Here is a 24,917-nt window from a genome sequence, read left to right on the forward strand (position 1 = left end):
CTCAATAAATCTTTGTACAATTAAGGAATAAACATTTACAGTTAGCTTCTTACCCCAAGAGAACCAAGAATAACTCAAGTTTGAAGTAAGACATGGGATTAGGCTCTAATTTTAGGGGAAACTAATTAAATCAGCAACTAATTAATTGGTAAAAATAATTAAATTTGGATTTTCTAAAATTTAAGCTTTGCTGCCAGTGTTGATTTTATATGCTTGATATTATTTCTGAAGAAAAGCAAAACCAAATAATGCTGAGGGATTATTCCTTCAAACGAGAAGTGCTATAAAAATCTAAACTACAATGGTTATGGAAAACTATACTTTTTATTATAAAATTCAACCTGCATATCATCTAGTTCCACAAATAGCTTTCCGACATATTGGTTATATTTAATCATTTGTATCTGTGGCCTTAAATTAACAATGTCTTATTTTAAATTTAATCACTATCCTTCTGGAAACTAAGCAGGAAAGGTGTGGCTACTTTGCCACACAAATTAAAATGGAAAGAAGACTCAATTTCTTTAAAGGCAATTTATTAGAAGGAAATTAAAAGTAAAAAATTCACTTTGCTCTTTTAAAATGTCTGAAACTAGCTAAAAACAAAAGAATCTCTAAGCCAATATTGATTTTAGAAGGTTATTAGAAAATTTCAATTTAGGGTCTCTTACAAAAGTCTCATTTATAAAGATCACTGTTATACAAAACTTAAAATGATATATATGTTTATTTGCCCAAAATTTTAAACAAGTAACTTCTATAATACTTTAGAAATTAAGAAATTACGTAAAATAACTGAATTTTGTCAAGGATTGTACCATGAGATTATTCAAAACATGCATAAACTAGCTGGTACATGATTTCTTTATTTATTGGTATAACATATTGAATACTTGGGGTGAAATATGTATGGTTGAAGGGGATATTATGATAGAGATAATATGAATGGAAATACTAGTACCAGTTCTCAAAGAATATTTAGACATCACATATCAGTTAAACCAATGTTAATACCTAAAAGCTGAAGTCATTGATCAAATTATCTTTAAAAAATGTTTCATTAAATAAAACTACTTTCCTTTAAAGGACTATATTTTAAGAACTATGATGAGACAAAATCTTTTAAAAATATACCCCTGCTTTAAAGTGCTGATAATCAACTTAGAACATCTTAGGATTTTACAAATGGTAAATACTTGACCTATCTATGGTGCCTAATGTTCCCTTTGCATTTTCATTTCAGTAACACAGAATATTTAGTTTAGAAGTTCTGAATCACTACTAGAAAGCAATGCAGTTTCTCTGATGGGGTATGTTTTGGGAGTATTTTTGCCAGCAGACAGATTTATCGCTGGTGACTTGATGTCTGTCTGTGACAAGACAGAGCAGGCAGGGAGGGTGTAGATGGGAGGCACATATCACACGGCTGGTCAAAGAGAAGTGAAGGGCAGTGGGCCCAGGCAAACCACACAGGTCAGGAAGGGGCAGGCAGAGATGGTGGGCTGGGGGAGATGTGATTCCATAGGCTGCAGGACAAAGAGTCTCTAGGTGGGGGACAATGAAGCCAGGGAGACACAGAAGACAAAAATCATAAGAAAAGAACCACACATAGAGACTAAACGAGATGACAGAGGGAGAGTTGGAGGGCAATATACAGACCCAGGGAGAGCCATCCAGAGCAGTGACCCAGACAGCTGACAGAGGAAAGGAGAAAAAGAGGACAAGTGAAGCACAGACAGCCATGGGAGGGGAGAGCAATACTTAATATCTGTTTAAAAAGAATGAAGATTTCTGTCTTAGGTATCACTGGTCCCAACTTACTTTTCTAACAACTAGGGACATAGCACTAAGAGCCATGAGACACTGCTATGGGGACTGTAAAAACAGTATCTCTCACAAATTAACTCATAAACTTAAACAATTTTCAAGTACAAATATAAATTCATATTATTTGGTTATTTATCCAAAAGCATTCCAAAATAATTAAAAACTTTTTATCTTTAAAGGGAAAAGTTAGCTCAGTAAAAGGAGAGTTGCCACCTTTACTGCCAAATTCTTTGACGAATTTTTCACAAATTGGTTCGGAAAGCTGTAAAAAACATGGTGGTTATTTTTAATTTTTTTTTTAAAGTGAGATTTCTGGAGTGAGACTACTTATATTCACTGTGATTACTGGAAAACTGGAAAAGTCAAAATCACAGGATAATATTGGACCTGATTGAGTATATATATATAATCAGGGCAAATATTGGTGATCTACATAAATATCATTCATATAGTTAGATTATTTTAAATGAGTATCTCATCAGTTATTTCCCCAAAGTGCCTGATTCCAGCTAATTACAATGAATAATTCACTGAAAACACAAGAATTTCTAGTGGTCAACTTTCAGAACACTCATCCCTAATATTAACTAATAATTACAAGGTAGCACAGAACAATGAATAGGGAAACTAACCTATGAATAACAGCTACAGTAATGAACAAAAACTGCCTGAAAAATGCTATTTAGTTAATGAAAACACCACTTAGAGAATTAGAATGTATACCCTTTGAATGGAAGAAAAAGGAGTGCTAGAATTCTTGAGCAGTACATGTAGTCAAAAGTGGTACAGTATCATATATGCTAATATGTCTTGAATTTTAAAGTCTGTTTACAAGGCAAAGTATAGATTTTCAATTACCTAATTAATTTGAGCTATGTCTAAAAACATACTAGACAACTCAACTTGTCTACACATTCTGAATGATACCACATTCTAGAAGCAATTACCGTTGATTTTTCATTGGTATCTTTAGAAGGAAGTGATTATTCACTAATAAGGAAAAGATATAACTCCTTAGTGTCATTTCCTCAAGATGTGTTTTCAGCAATAAAGTGAAGTGAATATTTAGCAAATATTCAGTAATTTTAGTCAGTGTAAACAGTCAGTCTGGATTATTTAAGCAAAGAAAAATTAGGGTTCCATTAATGGCTCCCTTCTATATCCAGAATAAGACAGGATCATCTAAATACGGTAAGTTTTCAAGTTTAATTCTTGTCTCCTAAGATATCTACCTTGGTTCTTTTTTCCCCCTTTTTCTTTTCTTCTTCTTCTTCTTTTTTTTTAACCATTTATACTGTTAATTTTCTAAATTTTACACAGATTTACATCAAGTGTTCTAAGTAAGCTGAAATAAAAAAGAAAAAGCTATCTCAAGCCATGACAAGGGCGAGAAAAAATGAGATGGATACAAGTTTGGGGAGGGAATATATTGACAGGAATCAGACATCTAGACCGCATAGTTTTAATGAATCTAGGTTCAGGTATTTCCTTAATGGTAGGTGGAAAGAGCTTTCCATCCTGTGTGCCTGGTACAAAAGGGTCACAGGTATGTGAAAATACTGATCCTCTCACCCTTCAGGTCAGCCAGGAGGGGCTCTGTCCATTCAGCTCTGGACATAAGCAACCTTCTCTTATGTCACGGTTGCTTATGTCCAGAGTGCCATACAAATGTTATACTTTTCTGTACGTGTTGCTTAAGGAAGAGTGGAATAACTTTAATAACTTTCTGGTAACTATGCTTTATGGTTACCATAAACCTTAGAGGACTGGTAAAGTGGATCCGATGAGAAGGTCAGATTTTCAAGAACCCAGAACAAGAGACTGCTGGGAGGACATAAGGGCGAAGATTTCAGACCTAAGTAGATACCCTGAAGTCTAGGAAAAGGATCTCTAAAGTCAGATAGGCAAATATGTACTGTCTTTACTGTGGGAAAACGGTAGAAGATCAGGACTAGAAGGAATGTCCTAGAAGCGTCATCTTCTCAGAGAGGCCTTCCCTGGCCACCTTCCTAAAAATTCAAATCCTCCGCTCCACACACACACACTTCAGGTCCTTTCTTCTTGTTTTCTATTCCTCCTTCCAATGACCACTGTCTAACATACTACATATATACTCTCCTTACTTATCTTGTTTATTACTGTCTGTATCCCCTACTAGAATGTAAGTTCCACGTTGGGCCCATTATGTGCTGTAATTCACTGCTATGTCCCTGGCACCTGCAGCAATGTCTGGTCCACACTGAATTCTTGTCGAATGAATGCATGCAGACTGCAAGCATATACCCAGACAGGCAGGGAGGGAGCACATTCGGAGGGGGCTGAAAGTATGTGGGCCTGAGCAGCAGTACTTAGCAGCACCTAGGCCCAGTTAGAACCCACCTGGCAAAGAGTGGACTGTCACTCATAGGCCGGCCGAAGCAAGCTGTGTCCAGACTTGTAAGAAGTCAGAAGATAATCAGTGCTCTAGAACCTTGTCTGCTTTCAAACATTTATATTTTGCTTTCCTTTCACCCAGAAGAATGTCTGCTCATACACAGTCAAAAATTATATTTGCTATTTTGGGGAAGCAACACACCATATAAGATCATTTCTAATTTCATCTTTACTGCTACCCTAGTTTCTTTCAGCTTTGTCTCCTGATTTCTATGTCCTACTGAACATTTTTCTTTTGACTATTAGTCTTCCTTTTGATTTCTCCATTATATTTTCTGTCTTTCTGTGATTATGGTTTTGTGACCCTTACCAACGTCACAGGGGACATAGGAAAACATGAATAACTAAGTTATTTGTTGTTTAAAAATAGAATTGGAGACAAGAAAATGGAAGGAAAAATATTTCTGCAAATGCTTTTTCCATTTCTACAGGATTAAAATAATCAGTAATCATTTTTAAATAAATGACAGTTTTAAATTCTAAAATGACTAATGAGAATATATAGTGCCACATTACATTTTCACAGTGCCTTCCTCTTGATGAACTTAAAATATCCCTCCAGATACTAAAAAATTGTCCTTGTAACATTTCATAACATTTCTATAAGATAAGTGAGGCAGATATTTGCTGTTGCCATTTTATAACAAACATAAACAACCAAAATGTGGGCTATACAATAAACATATATCCTATTAACCTATTATATGTTTCTCTGAATAACATGTTTTCAATGGGCTGATTTTCACTAGTACGAAATACTATTAAAATAAAGAAGTGGGGGAACCAGTCACTTGGCACGTATTCAAGATCCCTCAAATATCCACCATTCACTATATGTTATAATAACTGAAAAGTCAGACTTCATTTTAAGTACAATATAAGGTACAATGCTGACAATTCTTAAGTGTGGAGTTGTCAAGTATTACATTTGCTTTCAAAAGAAAAATAAAAACAATGTGACTGTACTGAAAATAATTATCAGTGTATTTTAAGTACAATTTTAAAATTTTATTATACCTGCTTTAAAAATATATACGCATAGGTAAACAACATTCATAAAATAGAGCTTTTATGAGCATTAGATCTATTCTTGGGGTAAAGGGAAATATATTTAGTAATAAAGGAAAAAATACAATATTAAATGAGTATGTATTTTTACAGGTAATCTCAGTGCTTTGACCATGAAACGTCTAGTCAAAAGATAAAAAGCAAATTATAACAAGAAAAAAAACTTCGTAATTTAGAAATCTGGAAAAAAAAAGGCTTCACTAAATTGAACGGATAGTCTGGACATCCATTACTAACCTGGGGTCAGTACACATCGAAAACTTCAAATAATCTTAACAGTTTAAATTATAGTAACAGGATTATTAATCAGAATTTCAAGTCTTTCAAAGGTACTTAAGCAACATTTGCCATTTCTACTTGAATTTCCTGCCATCACCTCAACTATCATTATCTCAATTAAGTAGGTCATAAAACAATTTCATCATTTCTTGCCCATAATTGATTTCCCCCTCCAGCTCCCCTGTACTTCTGGTAATGACATTTTCATTATCCCAGTTACTTTTCATTGGAGCTTATCATTGTCTTTTCCCTCCCCTTAGCTTCCACATTCAATCTATTTATCATCAAGGAGTGTAGATTCTTCCCAAGTCATATTTGTTACAGCTCTCCTATCCTCTCTGTTCCTACTGCCACCACTCCAATTCACACCATCAACCACATAAACTGGCTTTATTGTCACATCCTGCTGAGTCTACTGCCTCCGGCTTCTTGCTCCTGTTTTTTATTCATTTACTAAATTAATATTCTTTAAAATTCCATTTTTATCATGTCATAATAATGTTGATCATGTCATAAAAAATGTTCAACATTTTTTTAGGACTCTTTGAGGGAAATCGCTGATTTTGATTGAAAACCTGTTCAATTTTTATAAGTAGGTATGGAAAATGCTGGGGGTACTGGCCCTAACTGTTCTCTCAATTGATGCAACCTAGTGTTGATGCCAGATTCAAAAGGAGCAAACTACCCACTGGCAGAAGGCCAGGAAACAGGTTTTTTTGGGAAAAAAAGTCATTATAAGCTATCGTTCACTGCTATGTCCCCAGCTTCCAGAACAGTACCTGGAACATAATAATTGCTCAATAAATATTTGAGGAATAAATGGATGCAGGTTTCCCCTACTATCTGAAAGTAGAGTAACTCCTGTGAAACCTTTCGTAAGCCAAAATGATGTAAAGTGAAGAAGCAACTACCTTAGGGCACTCTTGCTAGTGGATGCCCAAATAAATCGAGATAAGGCACAGATGCTTACATGCACAGTTAAGCTATGGCAACTTGATGTTGAGATGCAGAGTGTAGTTCCCAGAGAAGGAGCTTAGTGGTGTCACTCTTGCAGCTCAGGGTACTTGCTCCCTCTATGACAGCTCCCAGAAAACAAACGCTGAATGCTATTTTTGCTTTCGCCTTTCTTCCTAAAAGCAAAAATCCTCTTTGGATTTCTTTCTGTTAATGAAAACAGGTACTAATGCAGGTCTTTCATAAAAGTGAAGTGGCATAAAGTAAGCTTTCATAAAGTGGGGGACAACTGTATGTGCTGCGGAGTGTATATGAAATCTTCTGATTTAAGCCAAATTTGTTGGAATAAACACCCACAGGAAATAGAAGGTTACAGAAAGTAGCAAGTTCTGTTCTACGAAAAATTTGGTCAGAGAAGAGCTGAATAGCATTAGCTTAAGTATAAGCTCAGAGAAGAGCTGATGACTTAGTATAAGATCAAATGAGTGTGATAAAGAAGAAACAATATCTTATCTTTGGTAACCTGTACCACAAAGTCTAATGAGGTAGTGGAAGAGAAAGGGTAGAAATAAATTGTCTTCAAAGAGCTTTTTAGTGCCTTTTTTTTGAAAGAGTTGCTCTTAAACCCTAAGGTATCAGAGAAAAGATGAACCTTACAAAGCTTTAGTCTCAAAAAAAGTTAAGGTTTCTTTCTGCTTAGGCTTGAGCGACCACCAGAGTTGAAGTAAGCCTGTTGCATTAATTATCTACTGCTGTGGAACAAGTCGTCTCCAAAATTCACAGCTTAAAACAAAACACATTTATCAGTCCCAGCATCTGAGGGTCCTGGATCTGAGTGTGGCTTAGCTGGATGACTGGCTCAGGGCCCCTCACAAGGCCACAGTCAAGGTGTTGGCTGAGGTTGCAGTCATCTCAAGGCTCAACTGGGAGGGGATCCTTTTCCAAGGTCACTCTCGTGGCTCTTGGCAGGCTTCAGATCCTCACTGGCTCTCAGCCAGAGACACCGATTCCTTGCCACATAGGCCTCTGCATGAGCAGCTCACAACATGGCAGCTGGCTTGTTCCCCATTGTCCTTAAGCAGTAGGCTTGACAGAATGGTGGAATGACTTTTTGAACACTCAGTTACGGTGCCTGGTTAGGTGACAACACCTTGTAGAGCTGAGAAAATGTCCTCCCAGATGCGTTATGTGCTCTAAGTCAGCCTTTAATACACTGTGATGTTTCTCCCAGATCTAGGAATGAGGAGTAGAAATGGGGCTGGCTTCTCTTCTCATTACCCTTAGTGATCTACTAGCAAAACTACTGCTTCCCATTCCCATGACTTTAGGCTCTGTTGGTCTAAAGGTTCCATAGGGAGGAATGCTTCCATGAGGTGTCACAACGATTCCACTGAACTGAAAGCTGAAACTGCCATCTTGCCACTTTGGAATCCTTATACCACTGGATTAACAAGCGACAGAGAGTGTTACTATATTGACTAGGGTGATTGATCCTGATTAGTAAGGAAAAATTGAGTTGCTACTACACAATGGGGGTAAATAGGAGTGTCGGTAGTGCAGGAAATTCTCTAGGTCATCTGTTAATGTTTTCTGTGATTCGTGTCAATAGAAAACTACAATAATGTAAGTCAGGCAGGATTGCTAATAGCCCAGACCCTTCAGGAATGAAGATACAGGTCATCCCACCAGGCGAGAGACCATGACCAGTTGAGGTGCTTGCTGAAAGCAAAGAGAATATGGAATGAAGGTAGTTATACATACCAGCTACAACTACATGACCAGTTGCAAAAATGAGGAATGTAATAGTTATGAGTATTTCCTCATTTTGATATGAATATATATACTAAATATTTTTGTTTTCTTCTCTCTTATTCCCTTAACATCTCATGTAAGACGTGTCAATAGTAATTAGCTTTATCTCTCAGTATTTAAATTATAGGATACCAAAGATGAGAAGAATGAACTATCAGCCAAGGACAAAAAATGGGCTTTGTATCCTCCTTTTTAGTGTGTTTTCGATTGTACACGGGATAGTTGTATCATGTTAGGTGGAAGCAAGACTTCATTAATGTCTTTATTTGGAGATTGTCTGGTTTAAGGAGATGTATATGAGTGCCAAGTTGACAAGGGGTGAATTGTGGAGGCTCTGTAATGTGGCAATTTGGCTAGGTTGAACTACATTTCCCAGAATTCCTTTTCAAACTGTGTGTCTCTAGTTAGAATGGTACAAAAGGGAGACTTCTGTGGGAAATTTGGTGAGTTAAAGTGAAGCAGCAGCAATTTCAAGCTCACACACGTTGTTTATCTGCTGGCTCACTTGGTGGCACAAGGCAGTGGTTACCAGGACAAAGGACACTGGCTTCTACAGGACACCCACACCACCAAGGACAGAAGCCACAAGAACTGACATGGGTTTAAGTCCATCTTCACGGGCTCCAGCTCATGCTTATGGGTTCCAGCTCATTCTTGCTCTCCACCCCTTTACATAACATCTTCCCTTAACAACTGTCTGCTCTGTAGACTCAGCTCCAGCATCGCTTGCCAAGTCGACATTCTTATAAAGACTGCTTAACCAGCTCTGATCAAATCCCAGGTCAAATCTCTGTAATAAACCCTTTACTATATATAGTCAATCCTCATTATTTGTGAATGCCATATTTCTGAATTCACCTACTTATTAAAATTTATTTGTAAACCCCCAAATCAATACTCATGGTGCTTTTGTGGTCATTTGTGGATATGCACATGTGCAGCATGGTGAAAAATTTGAGTTGCTCAACACACACATTCCTAACTAAGGTGAAACAAGGCCATGCTTTGCCTTCTTGTTCCAGTTCTTGTACTGTAAACAAGTGTCCTTTTTGCAGATATTTAGTGCCATGTTTTTCACATTTTTGTGCTTTTGTTGGTGATTTTGTTCTCTGAAATGGCGTCCAAGTATAGTGCTGAAGTGTTAAGACAGTGATGTGTCTTATGGAGAAAATAAGTCCCATTAGGGCATGAGTTACAGTGCTGTTGACTGTGAGTTCAGTGTTAGTGAATGAACAATATATATTAAATAAGTCGTCTTTAAACTGAAAAACTCATAAAACAAAGTTATATATTGATTGGTCGATGAAAATGTGACCAGAAGCTTGCAGGAACCTAACCCTGTATTTTCCCTAGGAGTAATGATTCAGTATTCACTAATTCAGTGTTCTCAGAGACTTTATAGAACATAATCACTGATAATAAAGACAATATATTGTAATTAACGTACACCACACACACACACACACACACACACACACTGTAGCATATATATCACCTAGTAGTCTGTTGCTCTGACTGAACCCTGATTGACAGACCTGAAAGGTTTAGTTATAATGATAGTGAAGCTCAGTTCAAGTTTAGGTATTAATGATGGTGAAATTTAATTATAATAATAGTTCTTTACCTAGTAGTTGAACTGTTCTCTAAATTATTTCCTTCAAATATGTAAACATGTATGCAACTTTGCTTAGCGATTAGCTATCTCTTATGGTTGTTATATGAGGTGGTTCATGTTCAAAACTTCTACTCATTCTCTGGCATCTATGACCAAAGCAAACCCATTTCTGTTCTGTAACATAACCAGACACCACTGCTCAGTTTGTGTTTACCATCAAAATTGTGAAAGCCAAAATCAGAAAGTAATGAAAAATGTCACTCTTTCCTCTTACCTAGAGATTAGAGACTAAAGTAACACACCTTTTAGGATGGAAATCAATGCCACTCTTAAACTGTCTGGAGCTCGCCTGCTTCCTCAGGCGCTCACCCCGCTACCTCTTTTCTTTCAGTGGACAGGCCAGTCTTGTCTTAGCCCCCTATGAATGTCTTCCGATCCATTCCAGCCCTTACTCCTTACACCGCTCTGTTTCTTTTGCCTAGAATACCACCCTGCATGTCTTCCTATAATCTAAGTCCAATCTAACACACAAGGTCCAGCCAAAATCTTTTACATGAAAAACTTCTCTAGACTCTAGGCCACAGCAATGTCTCTTCTCTGAACTCACAGTCTTGACTGCCTATTGGATCACTGAATTGGTAATCAATCAGAGACAAATACTCTGAGATTCTGTACAGCAATCCAGTCCTTGTCCTAATTTTCAATTTATGTACAACTAATCTCCCTAAGCTTCAACAGCAACTGTCTATATTACTCTCACGTTGTTTCACCTACTCATCTTTACGGAGTTTGATGGTAAGCATCTTCAGCTACTTAATGCATTTCTGGTAGTGGGTCAGACCCATGCTGTATGTTACCAATAATTCATTCAAAGATTCGAGGCAGAACAACATGCTTAATTCACAAAATAGAATTCCACATTTCATTAGCATATTTTTTCACCTTAATAAAAAGCACTCTATACATCTCTCATCAAACACATACCTGCTGAGACTCGGGGACAGTCAGGCAGCATGGACTCCACTGATGTGTCTAATGGTTCTGAGCTAGAGACCCAATTACAACAGTTCTGCAATGTAATAGAGACAATGTTCTGTTGAAACATAATTTAAGGCAAGACCAACTTGTTAGGCTGTAAAGATTAATTTATCCTATACAATCAACCACTATAAGTATACTCTATTTTCCATACTCTGTAAAAAATTCTCTTATGTAAACAGTCAGTAATTATTCATGACCAATATGGCTGTGGAAAAAAGTTCATCTTCTACAATTCAGCAAGTTATCTGTCCTGATATTAAGAAGACATGTAACCTTCTGTGAACTATGATGCAATATACTCATAAGAGAAGGCTAGGATTTTAATTAAAGGAAATTGAAAAGGGTATCTATTTTTAACTTTTAGATGGAAATAAATATTAATTTGAACATGTGAAAGAATAGTGATATTTTAAAACTATATTCTTTGTCTTTGTAATACTAGAGGAAATAAATTCTGCAATTACTCCTCAAAATCTGGCCCATATAAATATACTACCTTTTAATTTTTACTTCAACTTGGTTCAATGGAGGCTGTATCAAACAGTTCAAAAGAAACACAACCTGGTGAATTGTAGCTGTGTGTCTGAGGACACAAATGCTTCAATATTAAGGATAAACCTCTAAGATAATGATGATTTTCAACTCAGACAGATGAAATAAAAATAATCTATATTCCTTCCATACATTTTAAGTGTGTATTTGAAGTCTGGCTTTAAAAATGTGATTAACCTCACATGGCTTTAAAAAAATTTCCAACATACGCACACACACACACACGCAGACACACACACACACAAACACAATGAATTTCCAGACAGATTTTATTTTAAAAGAAATCATCCTATCAATCATGTTGGAGACATCGCTGATTGCTATTCTGGTAAACAAGCATGTATTGTGTATTTTTAGATGCTTGCTGTCCTGGTTGTGCACCATGGAATCCGTCCTCACTGTGGAAAGATCCTTGACTGGTAGATCAAGTGTCTTATTGTATTTCCTTAATTCATTCTGTCTGGAAGAAGATGTCAGCTGTGTTGCAGTGAGGAGAGAATTTCAAAGGCCCCAGTCCCCACCAATAAAGGCCGAGGAATGGCTTTTGAATAGATTTGTCAAGGCAACCCTACTGTTCTGGGACCAGGGAGAGCAGGAATAACATAAAGGAAGGGTTGCTGTATGAGATTAGAAAGTGAAGTTCACAAAGCATGGCAGATTTTTGTAAGAAACAGTAGATCAATGAAACTATTGAACTGTGTGGAAAAAAAAAACATGAAAACAAACACAACATCTAGTAATGTTTTTAACTGCTTTCTCTCTTTTTACATTTAAAATGGATAAAATATTACTATCTTCATGTATTATAAAAGCTTATGGTTTAAAGTGGATATGTATTCTATAATTTTCACTCCTAATCTTAATTAGCAGCTGAATGCAAAATTATACAATGTAAGGGAGAAGAAATTATAAACGAAATAGGGTTTTAGAAGATATTTCGTACATTTGAAATAAATAAAATTAATATTACTATTGATAGAATACCACTTCAGAGAGTTCTAGATAATGCAGAAGATTAGCACACAATTAGCCAGCTTTTATATACAGTGTGACACTTGCTTGTAAGAAATGAGTATTCTCCAAAGCAGTGTCAAGATATGTAAATGGATGATTTGTTTTATCATTCATCACAACCCCTAATAAATTCAAAAATCATGACTTCTATAGGTACTAAAAATAGGCTTCCAATGATACAGGGAGATAGCTTCAATGAAGAATGACTTTCTCTTTCTCTCTCTTTTTCTTAAACAATTTAGTCTTTTCAATGACAGCAATTAGCTCTACCGACAGACAGGCAGCGATTAGGTATATATTTTAATTATTATTCATCCTAGTAGTACCTCCAAATCTGATGAAAGTCAGCTATTACCCAGGTGATATGTCAGTCTTAATACTGTTCACTTATACTTCACATGTGTAAAACTATGTCTTATAGGATATTTCCAGTATTAGTAACAGTGATGGTACATTATAGTATTAAGGTGATTAGTCATTTTCTAACTCGTCATTGACTTTAAAAGCCGAACAAAATGGATTTTATCCAGGTCACCTTTAACTCAAACATTTAAAACAAAATACAGGTTTACATTTTATGATCCTGAAATTTCAGTTTTTATCTAGGCACATGTTTAGGCTTTGATCTCTCATAAAAATAGGATAGAAAACAAACATCCTATAATTAAAGTAAATATGTCCAAAAGTTCTCTGCAATGACAAAGTACTGGTATAGAATTGTAAAGGTTTGATACCATAAGTTGACGTATACGTGTGGTGTGTGCGTGTTTGTGTGACATTTCTATCCCACTGGGGAAAATATAGAGAGAAAAGGACAAAACAAGCTAAAAATATGTTTGCCATATGATAGAGTATAATGAAACAAAATAATGTAAACAAACTGGGAAATATATGTAAAGAAGGAAATATGAGAAAGACATACAGCCATTACATATGAATTCAATCTATCTGAAATTCCATCTTATCAAATGCAACCCCTTATTCGGAGATGTGTTTTTATAGTTTAGAAACCAAATCTTTTTTCACTGTTTTTCTAATGCTTATTTTATCCCTCTTCTCAATGCCCCAATTTGTACCCTATCCCAGTTCTTCAGTTGAGATGAACACTAGCTAAGTGTCTTGGATGACGACAGAAGCAGCCCACTAGGAAGGCCCTATCTAAACCCAGATCATGCTGGAGTGTGTTCCCAGGCCTCAGAGATCTTACTCTCAGTTGCCCTGAGCAGACAACAAGGCACGCTGCACTAGAGGTACCAACAGAGCCATGCTTGAGCCTCAGATGCAGCCCCGCCTCATCCTGACCAACAAGCAGAGAGAAAGAAGCCCCTGGCCAGAGCCAGCAGATTGGGATGGATCCTGTAACTACAGTTTCTCTGGGTCTGAGGGAATAAGAGAAAAAAAGGCAATACAGTGAGTGTCTTAAAGTTAAGTGTTTTCAACTTAAAGGTCTTTTACTCTGAAATTATGACTTTACAGGTTTTTGTGGTTGTAAATTGCCTTCTTCGTGAAATCCAAAAGTTTGGGAGCTATTAGTATAAACTAGAAGTGCCTATAGGCCAAAAGAGTGCTGAGTGACTATTTAAACCAAGGTTGACAACATTTCAGTGTAGATATGAAATGAATTAAAAAATTTTATAAAAAGTTTACAACTTAATATATTATGTTTAAAGAGAAAAGTAGGTACTAGGTATTCCTGAGCAAGATATTTGGAAGTATTTGGAGATGCATGTTGCCCTGGTTGAGTGTAGATTTTTATTCATTTTTATGAGTTATAAATCATCAGTGTCTAGAGGTTGATGCTTAATATGGAAGGCATTGTGTCCTCAGACAAGAACAACTACTATTTATCAGGTTGTGTTTCCAGGACTGACGCTCAGAACTGAATGGTGATGGTTAAGGGTTCATGACTATTATGTAGAACTAGACATCTGGCTTGGCTGGAGACCTTCAGAGGCCAGGGGTATGTCAGGAAATGACATTCACCCACTCAGCCTTTTTTTTTTTAATAAAAACTATATATTTAAGTTGTACAACATGATGATTTAATATACATTTACATAGTGAAATAACTACAGTCAAGCCAATTAACATGTTCTCCTTTACATAGCTAGCATTTTTCAGTGTGTGTGGTGGAAGAACCTGAAATCCATTCTCTTAGCAAATTTCCAGTATTCAAAACAGTATTATTAAATATAGTCATCATGCTGTACATTAGGTCTCTAGACGTGTGCATTCTATGCCACTGCAATCTTTGACCAACATCTCCCTGTTTCCCCACCTTCCTGACACTGGTAACCACAATCCTACTCTCTGCTTCTGTGTACTCGACTTTCTAAGATTCCACATATAAGTGAGATCGTGTAGTATTTTTCCTTCTGTGTCTAGCTTATTTCACTTAGCATAATGTCCTCCTTATGCTAAGTGGGTTCATCCTCGTGCACTCAGCCTTTACAGGCCTGGAGCCTGAGGTACGAAGTTCCTTTCAGGAGCTTCCTTTGGTTACTTTCTACCTCTTCTCACAAGGCTGGCCTAGTAGGTATGCTTGGTCTTTTGGTTGGGAGGGGATTTCGCTTGGAATCATTGCCATAAGTAGCCCTCTTTGACCTTCTTTCTTTAAAAGAAATTGTTATTTTAAAGTTATACAATTAATACAAGAATACAGTACCTAACCTTCTTTCACTGTGCTAATTAGAAGAATTTAAAAAAATCAGCTTTCTATAGTAAATGAATACTTAACATCAGCAACTTTACCATATTAATTTAAACATGTTTGTAAAACAACAAACAGCTTTACTAATTTGTAGTGCAACAGGAATGACTAGGCAATTTGTACCATTATCTTACTTCCACATTTTAAAGCAGTGTTTGGTGAAATAATGGAGCCAATCATCAAGAGGCCAAAAGCACTGAGGCTTCATCTATAACCAGACTGGTGTTTTTATGGACAACGTTCCGGTTCAGCTGAGGTGTTTTTCTTGGCGGGGATATCTGCAAACTCTCTCAGTTTTTGAGCTGACTTTAAATGGAGCTGGAGTCAGAGGTGGTAGGGCAGTGGGCGGCGGAGGGCACAAAGGTTGCCCTGCCACAGCTTCTCCCAACACCTGTGCTCGAGACAACTGCCCTTTCTAATCGCTGAATCCAGGCTTGCTTGCTCTTCAGTATTTCACGGAGTCTTGCAGAGTGCACAGGGACTGAAAAGGAGAAAGAAGAGGGGATGGAGTTTCATCCTGAGTGTTGGGAAATCCTGGACTCCAACCTTGCTAAACCACACTGAATTCTCCACTAGGGGATCGCACATTTAGGTGAGTTCCTGTAAGGATATCTGAAAGAGACTTCCATAGTTCCTCTTTTTGCTCTTGTTTCAGTGGAGAGCTGTGAGCAGGGATGATTTCAAAGCCCCATCAACAATGATCTAATCATTTTTATCTCTGGGATCTTATAGTGTTTTCTACAATAATACACTTGATTTCTTTATGTAGTACCATTTGGTTTTCAAGGGGTTTTCCTCTTGGTTATCACCTTTGATTCTCACAATAATTCATGAAATAGATGAGATCGGAATTATTATGTCTAGTTCACAATTATGAAACAGGCCCAGAAAGGCAGAGTGGCTTTCTCAAGACAGTAAGCCTTGGCAGAGTACCTGGTAGACCCAGGTAGTTCATGCTAGCTCCTTAACTACTGTTTTACCTAGTGAGTGACTAAGCCAGAATCATTATCAGTACTCAGTTCTCCTAACTCCTTGTTCTGAATTACTTCTCTTTTGTAAGATATTTTGAATACGCAAATCATTCATGAAACAAAAGAACAGTGTTCATCTATCTTATATTATTTGGGGGTGAAAAGGTAACAGTAATAATAGCTGTGCTTTACTGAACTTCTTTAAAGTGCCAACAACTGTGCTGTTTCCTTACATGTATTTTTTCCCAACCATGTTTACAAGATAGGTATTATATTTTATAGATGAGAAAACTGAATCTTAAAGATATTAAAAAACCTGCCCAGGACTACACAGCTAGGTAAGTGATTGACCTGGGGTTTGAATTTTGGTACGTCATAACACAAAACTCTTCACGCTTCTTTATGCTTAAGGCATAATCGAGGGAATTGAAAGAACTAGGTTGTTTATCAAATTTTATAAAATTTTCAAAAATCTTATAAAAGTTATGTCTGCAAAAAAATTATTGACAGCTTTGACTAAATTAAGATAAATTCAATTACTGCCTATTTCAGTCAGATGAAAAAATGCACAGATTAATATATGCTGATTTTTAGGGGATGCCTAATCCAGTCTTAGAAATACTTAAAAAGTAAATCTAAATAAATTCTGTTATATTTGTCACCTGGAATGAGACATGAAGAACTCGCAATGAAAAAAAATGATAAACAGGGATGCTTCTTGTTTGGGATAAGCCCTAAATTCTATATTGGCTGTGTGTGGGGGAAAAAGGTACCAACAGATCATTTATAAACCTTACTAGTTATATAATACTGGGAGCTGTTTATGTATCCATTTGGACCGATAAACTGCATAAGAAAGTATAGTCATAAAATACACAAAATTTCTCTTGGAGGAATTTAGGTCCTTGGAAATGAAAATTAAGGATGTAGCTAAATTGTGAAAGGAGAAAGGAGAAAAGCAATGTGGTCAGAAAACACCTGGGTGTTAGAATAGATTTAAAAAACCCCACCTTTATATGTTTATTATGAGGAGTGGAGTAAAAATATTTTGGACTTCTGCATGATGAAAATACTTTTTCTAATGGAGAATAACAACAGTGAAAACAGATTGGTGATACGATAACACTATGGGATTATATAGCCTAGTCCTTCTGTTTATTCAGAACTCTTTTCAAACATTAACTCTCTGGTCCTTATGGTGCACCATGAGTACTGGCAGAAGTTACTGTACCTATGGTGAGAGGTCAGTTGAATAAATACCTGGGTATTCTATTAAAAAAAAAAAAAACTGGAAGAAAATCAGGAAGGTCAACCAGCTCATTCATATATATAAATATAAGTACTGATTTGATTAAACAATTGCTAAAGATAAATACAAATAAAAAAGAAATTTCAGCTATATATCTGTAATAGGAATCAAGGAAATAATGAGCTGAAAGTTTTTTGAAAAATGGGAGCATGTTCAATGAGTCCTTGTAAATTCTCAGGTTCACAAGCCCTTAGGAAGTGTGAAAAAGCTTTCTTAGCCTGAGGCTGGACCACGACCAGCCCCTGGGTTTCTCCTAGCTCAAGGGTCTGCAAAACACTATTTCAGCTTTTCACTTCTTCTCCCCCTACTGGCAGCAGTGAGCCATCCATTTAAGAGGGGCACATATTGACCACTTCTGAAGAAAAGAATGAGACAGTGTATATTGGGCTTGTTTCTTGTAATTAAGCAGTACCAATGCTAAATACCAAAATTAAAAATCAGGGAATAATAACCTCCTAACAGATCATGACCTTATTCAGCCAAAGTTCCTACTATATACTGTATGCATACATATATTCTATAGAAAGCCAAAAAAAAAAAAAAAAAAAGAAAGAAAAAGAAAAAGGGGATATTCTATAGAAAGCCAAAAGAAGAAAAAAGAAAAAGAAAAAGGGGAGGAGGGCTTTCAAAAAAGTAGTCTTTCTTCAGAAGGGTTTCCTATTATTATTTCAACCATGTCTAGTTTTCTCTATTCCCTCTTTCTGCCTCCAGAAAGGGAGTTTGGCGGTGGGAGGTGATATAAGTTAGTGGGGCTGCTCAAGATATAAAGGCTCACACTCATTCATCTCAGCACTGAAAAAAATCATCTCACCTCTCTCATCCATTCTCGAATCGTTTTGCCAGCTTCTTGATGCCACACATTGTGAACAGAGTCTGTCAACGCCACAGCAGTCACCTTACTTTTCACATCTGCTTCTCGTTGAATCATCTGTTTTTAAAAAGGAAAATAAAATATTGGCCACAATTTTTTTCCCTACTGGGTGCAATCTGCTTAGTCATAGATAACAGTAATATTATATTAAAAATGAAAAAGCAATATGCATCTCTTGTTCAAATTTACTCTTTTCTACACTGAACTCATGCCTTATTCTTGCCCAGAGGTGTGAAAAGACCTAATATTTTCTTTTCGAAAGACAATATCACTTAAGTCTTAGAACTACGCAGCTCTATTATTTTCCACGTGGTTTGATAATTCAAGGATTAAAGGCATCACAGGGGAAAAAAGGGGGAATCCCTGAGGGCTTCTTTTATAAGTTTCTTCCACCACGTCCTATTTCAGTGCTTCAGGGAGTTGTACCAGGGGTTCACTGTTAGCTACTTAGGACTAACTTCTGCTAGTTTTTAGTAGATGGCACATCAGTAAAGAAAGATATCTTTGACTTTTCCAATTTAACTAGCCTGCTCTTTACCATGGCCTTGTAATTCCTTGGTGTTTTAAATGACCACAGAGATCTTTCTCTTCAAAGATTATCAATGTCATTTTGCTTTCTTTTATGCTGAAAAATGATTACATTTTAACTTCTTTCTATAGAATGTTATTTCTATAAAATTAAATCGTTCTAAAACTTAAAAAAGAGCCACTTGGCTTGAAGAAACGGAAGAATTCATCAGTGGTCTGCAAAATAAAGAAACTGAGAAATAATAGTTCTAGATTAAAAGAATCATAAACATTCTAACTCTACTAACACTAGTAACTGATTTGACACAACAAATATAAGAAAGCTTAATAAAAAAATTAGTCACAATACAGTATCTAGTAGCCTTGAATTTTATAGCCATGCCTTCACTCTTTCTTTGCATCAAATGTCTTTTCTCCCTCTAAAAAAGAGCAATTTCTCTATCATTTACTATTAATTTATTGTCTATCAAAAATACATCACTGCATTAAAAAAAGGGAGAGTTCTAAATGGTGATGAAAGCTCACACAGAAAACAATGCAAGCCACACTTCTAATACCAAATGATGCCTGTTGGCATTCTGAATTAAAAATGTCTCTCTCCTAAATTTCTTTAAACCCTGCATATGCACATCCCCTTTCACTAATCAGTACCTAATGGGAATCTAATTCACTGTTAATGCTGCCTCAGCAGCATTCCTGCACCCTAAATCTTTGTGCCTTGTGGTTTCTGCTTATGTAATGTGCAAATCTTAAAATCAATGTTGGTTATGAACATCATAATATTACTGCAAAAATTCACCTGGCAGTACCAATAATATTTTTAAAAGCATAAAACAATACTCTAATTCGATACTTCACATTCATTATTAAGCAGTTTACTACCTGCTTCTTGATTTTATTTTAAAAATAGATTCTTATTGGATTACAATGGCATTAGAATATAGAAATTTAAACTGACATTGGATAATAAACCCCCAAATTCCACAACAGTGAATCCACCTGGCTCATGAAGAACTTATATGTCCTTATTCTCATTTTCTAAACAGGAACACTTAGAGATCTAGAAAGATTGTTGTTGAAGTTACTAAATAAGAACACCACACTCTTCTGGTAGTCTAAGAATATGTCTGCATTTAAAAATATTTGTGCTGAATTTTGTTTTGGTTGTTGTTGACACATGCTGACTTAAATTTAAGGTGGTAGTGTCTGAAGGCACTAGATATTGAGGACATTTGTGAAATGATATAAAATTAAGAGTTGAAAAGGCTGAGGATTTAGTGCAAAAGTAGAAAATCTGGGGATTAAAATTCTACAAACCTGGAAAAATATACAGTAGATAGACTGATTACCAGAGCAAAAAAACTTTGGTCTGTTTGTTCATCTGGCTGACATTTCACACAATGGATGGTGAAGATCTGTAACTTTTCTTTACATCACATCAAACCACATTAATAATCCAGCATGATACTCCCTTACATTGCTATAGTTCTTTACAGTTTAAAAAGCACTTTCATATTATATTACTAGAGGAGGGGAATGGTCAAATTCCAGAGGATCTCAATCAAGAGCTGTTTACAAATGAACCCAGTAACAAAAAATTTCAAATATTTGACTGTTTAGGATTAGTAGAATTTTAAATCGGTGAAAATCTTAACATTTTAGTTTTTCAGACTATTTTCCTCTGTTTGGCCTTGCTGCAACTGGTAGTACTGGAACTTCCTGCAACTGCCATTTCCGTCCAAAGCCTCTGCTTCTTGCATTTGTTGGTGTGGTTCCTAGCTCCCATTCTCTCCCTTACTGCTTCCACTGGGAATGAGCACTGACGAAAAATGCTGGAGAATGGCAGTGGGGGGTAGACTGAACACAGGAATCAAGACTGTTTAAGAGACAGACCTAGATGGAACACAACTAAAGCAAGGAATGGGTGGAGGCACAGCTGGGCAGGAAAACAACTTCTTTAAAAGTCCACAGTAGAAGACCATGATAGTCTGGAAAACCCAGAAATCTGAAAGGAAAGAAGCCATATGACCGAAGTCCTACTATATGTCAATCTAAGGTGGAGATGTGGTTTTTATTAGGATCCATGGATATGAACACCTTTGAAATTCTTTGCAAAATTCTGTCTGTATGTGATATGAATATTTTTCTGGGAGAGGATGCTTAGCTTTCATTAGATTCTTAGAGGGATCTTAATTTCTAAAAATGGTAAGAGCTTGTGATCTCAATACCAATCTTTCAAAAAAGAAAGATGGCATTATTTTTTTTTGTTATAATGTCTTCAGTATGGCAGTATGGTATTGAGTTGAATAAAAGTGAAAAAAAAATTTTGATAACCCAGACATCAACATCCTAAAGTTTCATGGCTTAATTAATGTATGGTAAAATTATAATTAAAATATTGTTTGTTTTTCTTTGTGTGTATAATATTTGTTTCTATCTGAGTAGCACTTCATACATTTCAAAATGAATACATAGTCAATCTCACTTCACTCTGAAATAATATTGAAATGTATATAAAACTTGTATCATTTTCCCCATTTCAGAGGAGGAAACTGAAGCTGGGAAACTGGTTAAAGGCCACACAGATATGACTCTATATCTGTGGCCATGTAAAGTGACACAGCTCTGACTTGACCAGGACTTTATGTCTTGTGTTCTTTCATTTGTATCACATGGGGTCTATTTCTCAGTAATATACTATTACACTCTTATATAAATAAACTCATTTGATTAATTCCATTTTCATATATACAATATTTCATTGACTTGGACATTTAAAAGAATGGTTAAAAAAAAATCCAAATCCAAATCAGTAAAGAATACTGAAATTCTGAAAATCATGCTAAGAGAAATCAGCCATGAGCAAAATCACACTATCAACAGCATTAAAAATTATTACTACAGTTCTACAATAAATGATGTATAGGATAACAGAGAAAATTAAATATTTCTATAAATCATATTGATGATTTGAGAATACAAATATTTGATGCTGTCACCTGATATTTTTGTTTCCCCTTCCTAATTCTGTTCACCTATTCCATTTTTGTTATAATGTCTTTTCACCTTAGCTTATACACAATTAATCTGCTCTTTCCTTCATTGTACTGCATGCTCCCAGTCTGACAAAATTAAATATCAAGTACTTTGAACAGTAAAAACATATACCATCTGTATGCAGGCTCATCTTATTATTAAAATTTTTGATGGGGTTGAAATTGAGAGAAAAAAAATACCTATTATTTTTTTTCTTCCAGAGTAAGAGTAAGATTTTAAACATTAAGTAACTATAACAAGATAAGACGGCTTATCTGAGTGTAAGAGTATTTGGCGAGATGAAGACCAGAGGACCAGAAGGGCGGAAGAGCCAGAGTCAGTGGCAGCTACCTTTTCTCCCCTCCATGGATACGGTCCTTCCACAGGGCTGCTACCATCTCTCCTCAGAAATCAGGTAGGCCTTTTCTGTCCACCAAACCTCCCTCACCATGCTTTCTCCAGTGCCCTCAAATGATGTACCTGCTTACTATCTTCATAAGTACCTGGCCCAATTCAAATACTTCATGTCACCCTAAAAGTTCCTTAATTCCCTTTTTGTACTTACAGACTGTTTAACTTTTCTGTGGGTTTCATTTCTTCTAGAACTCTACCGTGAGCTACTTTTAGCAAAGGAAAACATAAAGACTCTTTTACTTCCACTAAATCAAATGAAAAAGTTGCTGTCCATTTGTCTTAGCTTAGAAGATAAGCTTTTGAAGGCAGGGAAATGTTGATGTTACAGGGATGCTCTACCATGAAATCTGTGGGGGTAGTTTCATGTCTCTACTCCAGGGCCTTGGATTTTGGAAATTATAAATCCAACCTAATACTAGATTCAATACTCCCAACCTGAAAAAGAAGTGAACCCTGAACTGGGTTGTCTTCACCCTAACCTAAAAGAAGAAACAGATCATTTTACTTTCCCATATTTGTGACCCAGCAGCCACAGCACTCAGAATAAATATGTCTTATATTTTAAAGTCCGAGGGGACCTCCCGAAAGAGCCAGTGTGGCTTAGGGGTAGGGATGTATATATGTGCATGTAGACCCATATTTATATTTGCATATATATTTTAAACATGTTTTTGAGGGAAATATTTTAAAAGTCTTTCATCAGCAAAAGCCATTACTTTCTTTTCAAATTCTGACATGTGTTACACATATGTACTGTGAGGGTTACAGCACGTGAATCACTTGCACAGGAAAGAATATTCTCAAAGAAAATCAAATAACCCATGTTTCCTTCAGATTAAGATCTGACACTACTGTACGTTTATAAATTTGAAGATCATTACTACTGTATGAGCATGAATGAATCCTCAGTCTGGTTAATAGCACGGTTGAGATTTGAGATGTCTTTAAAAAAATACGTATGTATATAAATAGATTAGCTCCCTCTAGAGCTTCTCAAGTTAAGATTTCAGATTAAGTTGTTCCAAAGTTTGGAAAGTATGAAAAGCTGATATACCTTTTCACATTTTCGCTATGCAGATTATAATTACACTCAGTGCTTCTACTTGAGTGAAGTCTTTATGTGGTTCGACAAACTCTGGTATTTTACCACAAGCCTCTCCCATCATTTTACAGTTCTCCCTGTATGTCCGCTAGCGAGTGGTGCACTGTCCTCTGTGCTATCGGGCCTACCGGGTTAAAAATGTGCCCTGGGCCAAGATGACTAATCAGCTGACAATGGGTTTGGTAGAGTCTTTTCTGTTAACGTCTTCCTGAAGATTCTTTTCTACAAGTCGATCCCAATAGCATACTACCCACAGAACAAATATCTTTGCTGCAACATTAAAACTTTGGTTCTGTCACCCAAGGCTCTTGAAGCATCTCTAGTGATTATAATGAAATACGCACACACTTTGGTAGGTGAAATATGAAGACTAAACTGCCCAGCAGGAAATTCAGACAAGTATGACACTCAGCTCTCACATGTTATAGTTCACACTTCTCATCTGCATTCACTTTTTTTTTTTTTTCCTCCTTCAAAAGTAGAAGCTTTCCAGTAAGCAGTCTTCATAAGGAGTGCGGTGGTTAGATTCAAGGACCTTGGAGTCAGATTCCCTGGGTTCAAATCCCTGCTCTGCCACTTCTGGTAGTAACACCTTGAGTGAATTATTTCAACTTTTTCAGTGTCTCTATTTCATCACATGTAAAAGGGAGATAATAAACTAAGTCACAGAGTTATTGTGAGATGACATGAACTAAACATAAAGCAACTTGCAGAGGACCTGACACATGGTACACAATTATAGTAGAGGATCCCACAAAAACACACAATGCAAACTACTCCTTATGTGTAAACTAGTGCATTCTCCTTTCTCAATGCAGAAGGTAACAGAAGCTTAATTTAGAATGCATTTAATGACAATATTATTTTTTAAAGGGTCATAGATCCATAAAGGAAAAAAATTTATGAAGGGCTGCTTTTTCCTTAGAGTATGTGGTTCAATAATTCTAAAATCACCTGGCTGAGGAGTAGAAAGAGCTGATTATTGCGTCTGTTTAAAATCCTGTAATCAGAATACTAGACCAGTAATAGCACCATGCACTTGAAAACTAAAACAACTGTTGAAGCCATACTGTGGCAACCTCACTTTCTGGGCACCAGTGAACCCTTTCAGAATTACTGGGCCGGCTACAAAACACGGAGCCATGGCTCAGCAGTGCCAAGCTGGCAGAGAGAGAGTCTCTTTACCGCTGTTTTTTGCATAAAAGGGAGTGTAGCTGACTATATTTTTAAAAAGGTAATCACAGAGATATGAAGTATGTCCAGAGGAAGGCAGTATAGTGTTATAGTTAAAACACACATAGGCTTTGGAATAAGATGTCCTTACATTTTTATTTTTGGTTAATCATTATAAGAATACAAAAATGGGAATAATAAATTTATT

General features: G+C 36.2%; 1 protein-coding gene across 6 annotated transcripts in view; it reads right to left on the bottom strand.

Annotated features, from left to right (window-relative positions):
* The window catches only part of ARB2A (ARB2 cotranscriptional regulator A), a 403,635-nt gene that overhangs the window by 125,958 nt on the left and 252,760 nt on the right, over positions 1-24,917 (bottom strand). For 5 of the 6 annotated variants that reach the window (XM_061189446.1, XM_061189445.1, XM_061189443.1 and 2 more), the window contains 2 exons: positions 18,397-18,513; positions 10,973-11,057 (listed from right to left, as the gene is read on the bottom strand). In XM_061189446.1, coding sequence (XP_061045429.1) covers positions 10,973-11,057; positions 18,397-18,513 — 202 coding nt within the window. Of the gene's footprint in view, positions 1-10,972; positions 11,058-15,445; positions 15,787-18,396; positions 18,514-24,917 lie in introns of those variants that run through there. The other variant, XM_061189444.1, reaches the window with a different exon arrangement.

This window comes from Eubalaena glacialis, chromosome 4, assembly GCF_028564815.1.
Source record: "Eubalaena glacialis isolate mEubGla1 chromosome 4, mEubGla1.1.hap2.+ XY, whole genome shotgun sequence".
NCBI classification, from domain to species: Eukaryota; Metazoa; Chordata; class Mammalia; order Artiodactyla; family Balaenidae; genus Eubalaena; species Eubalaena glacialis.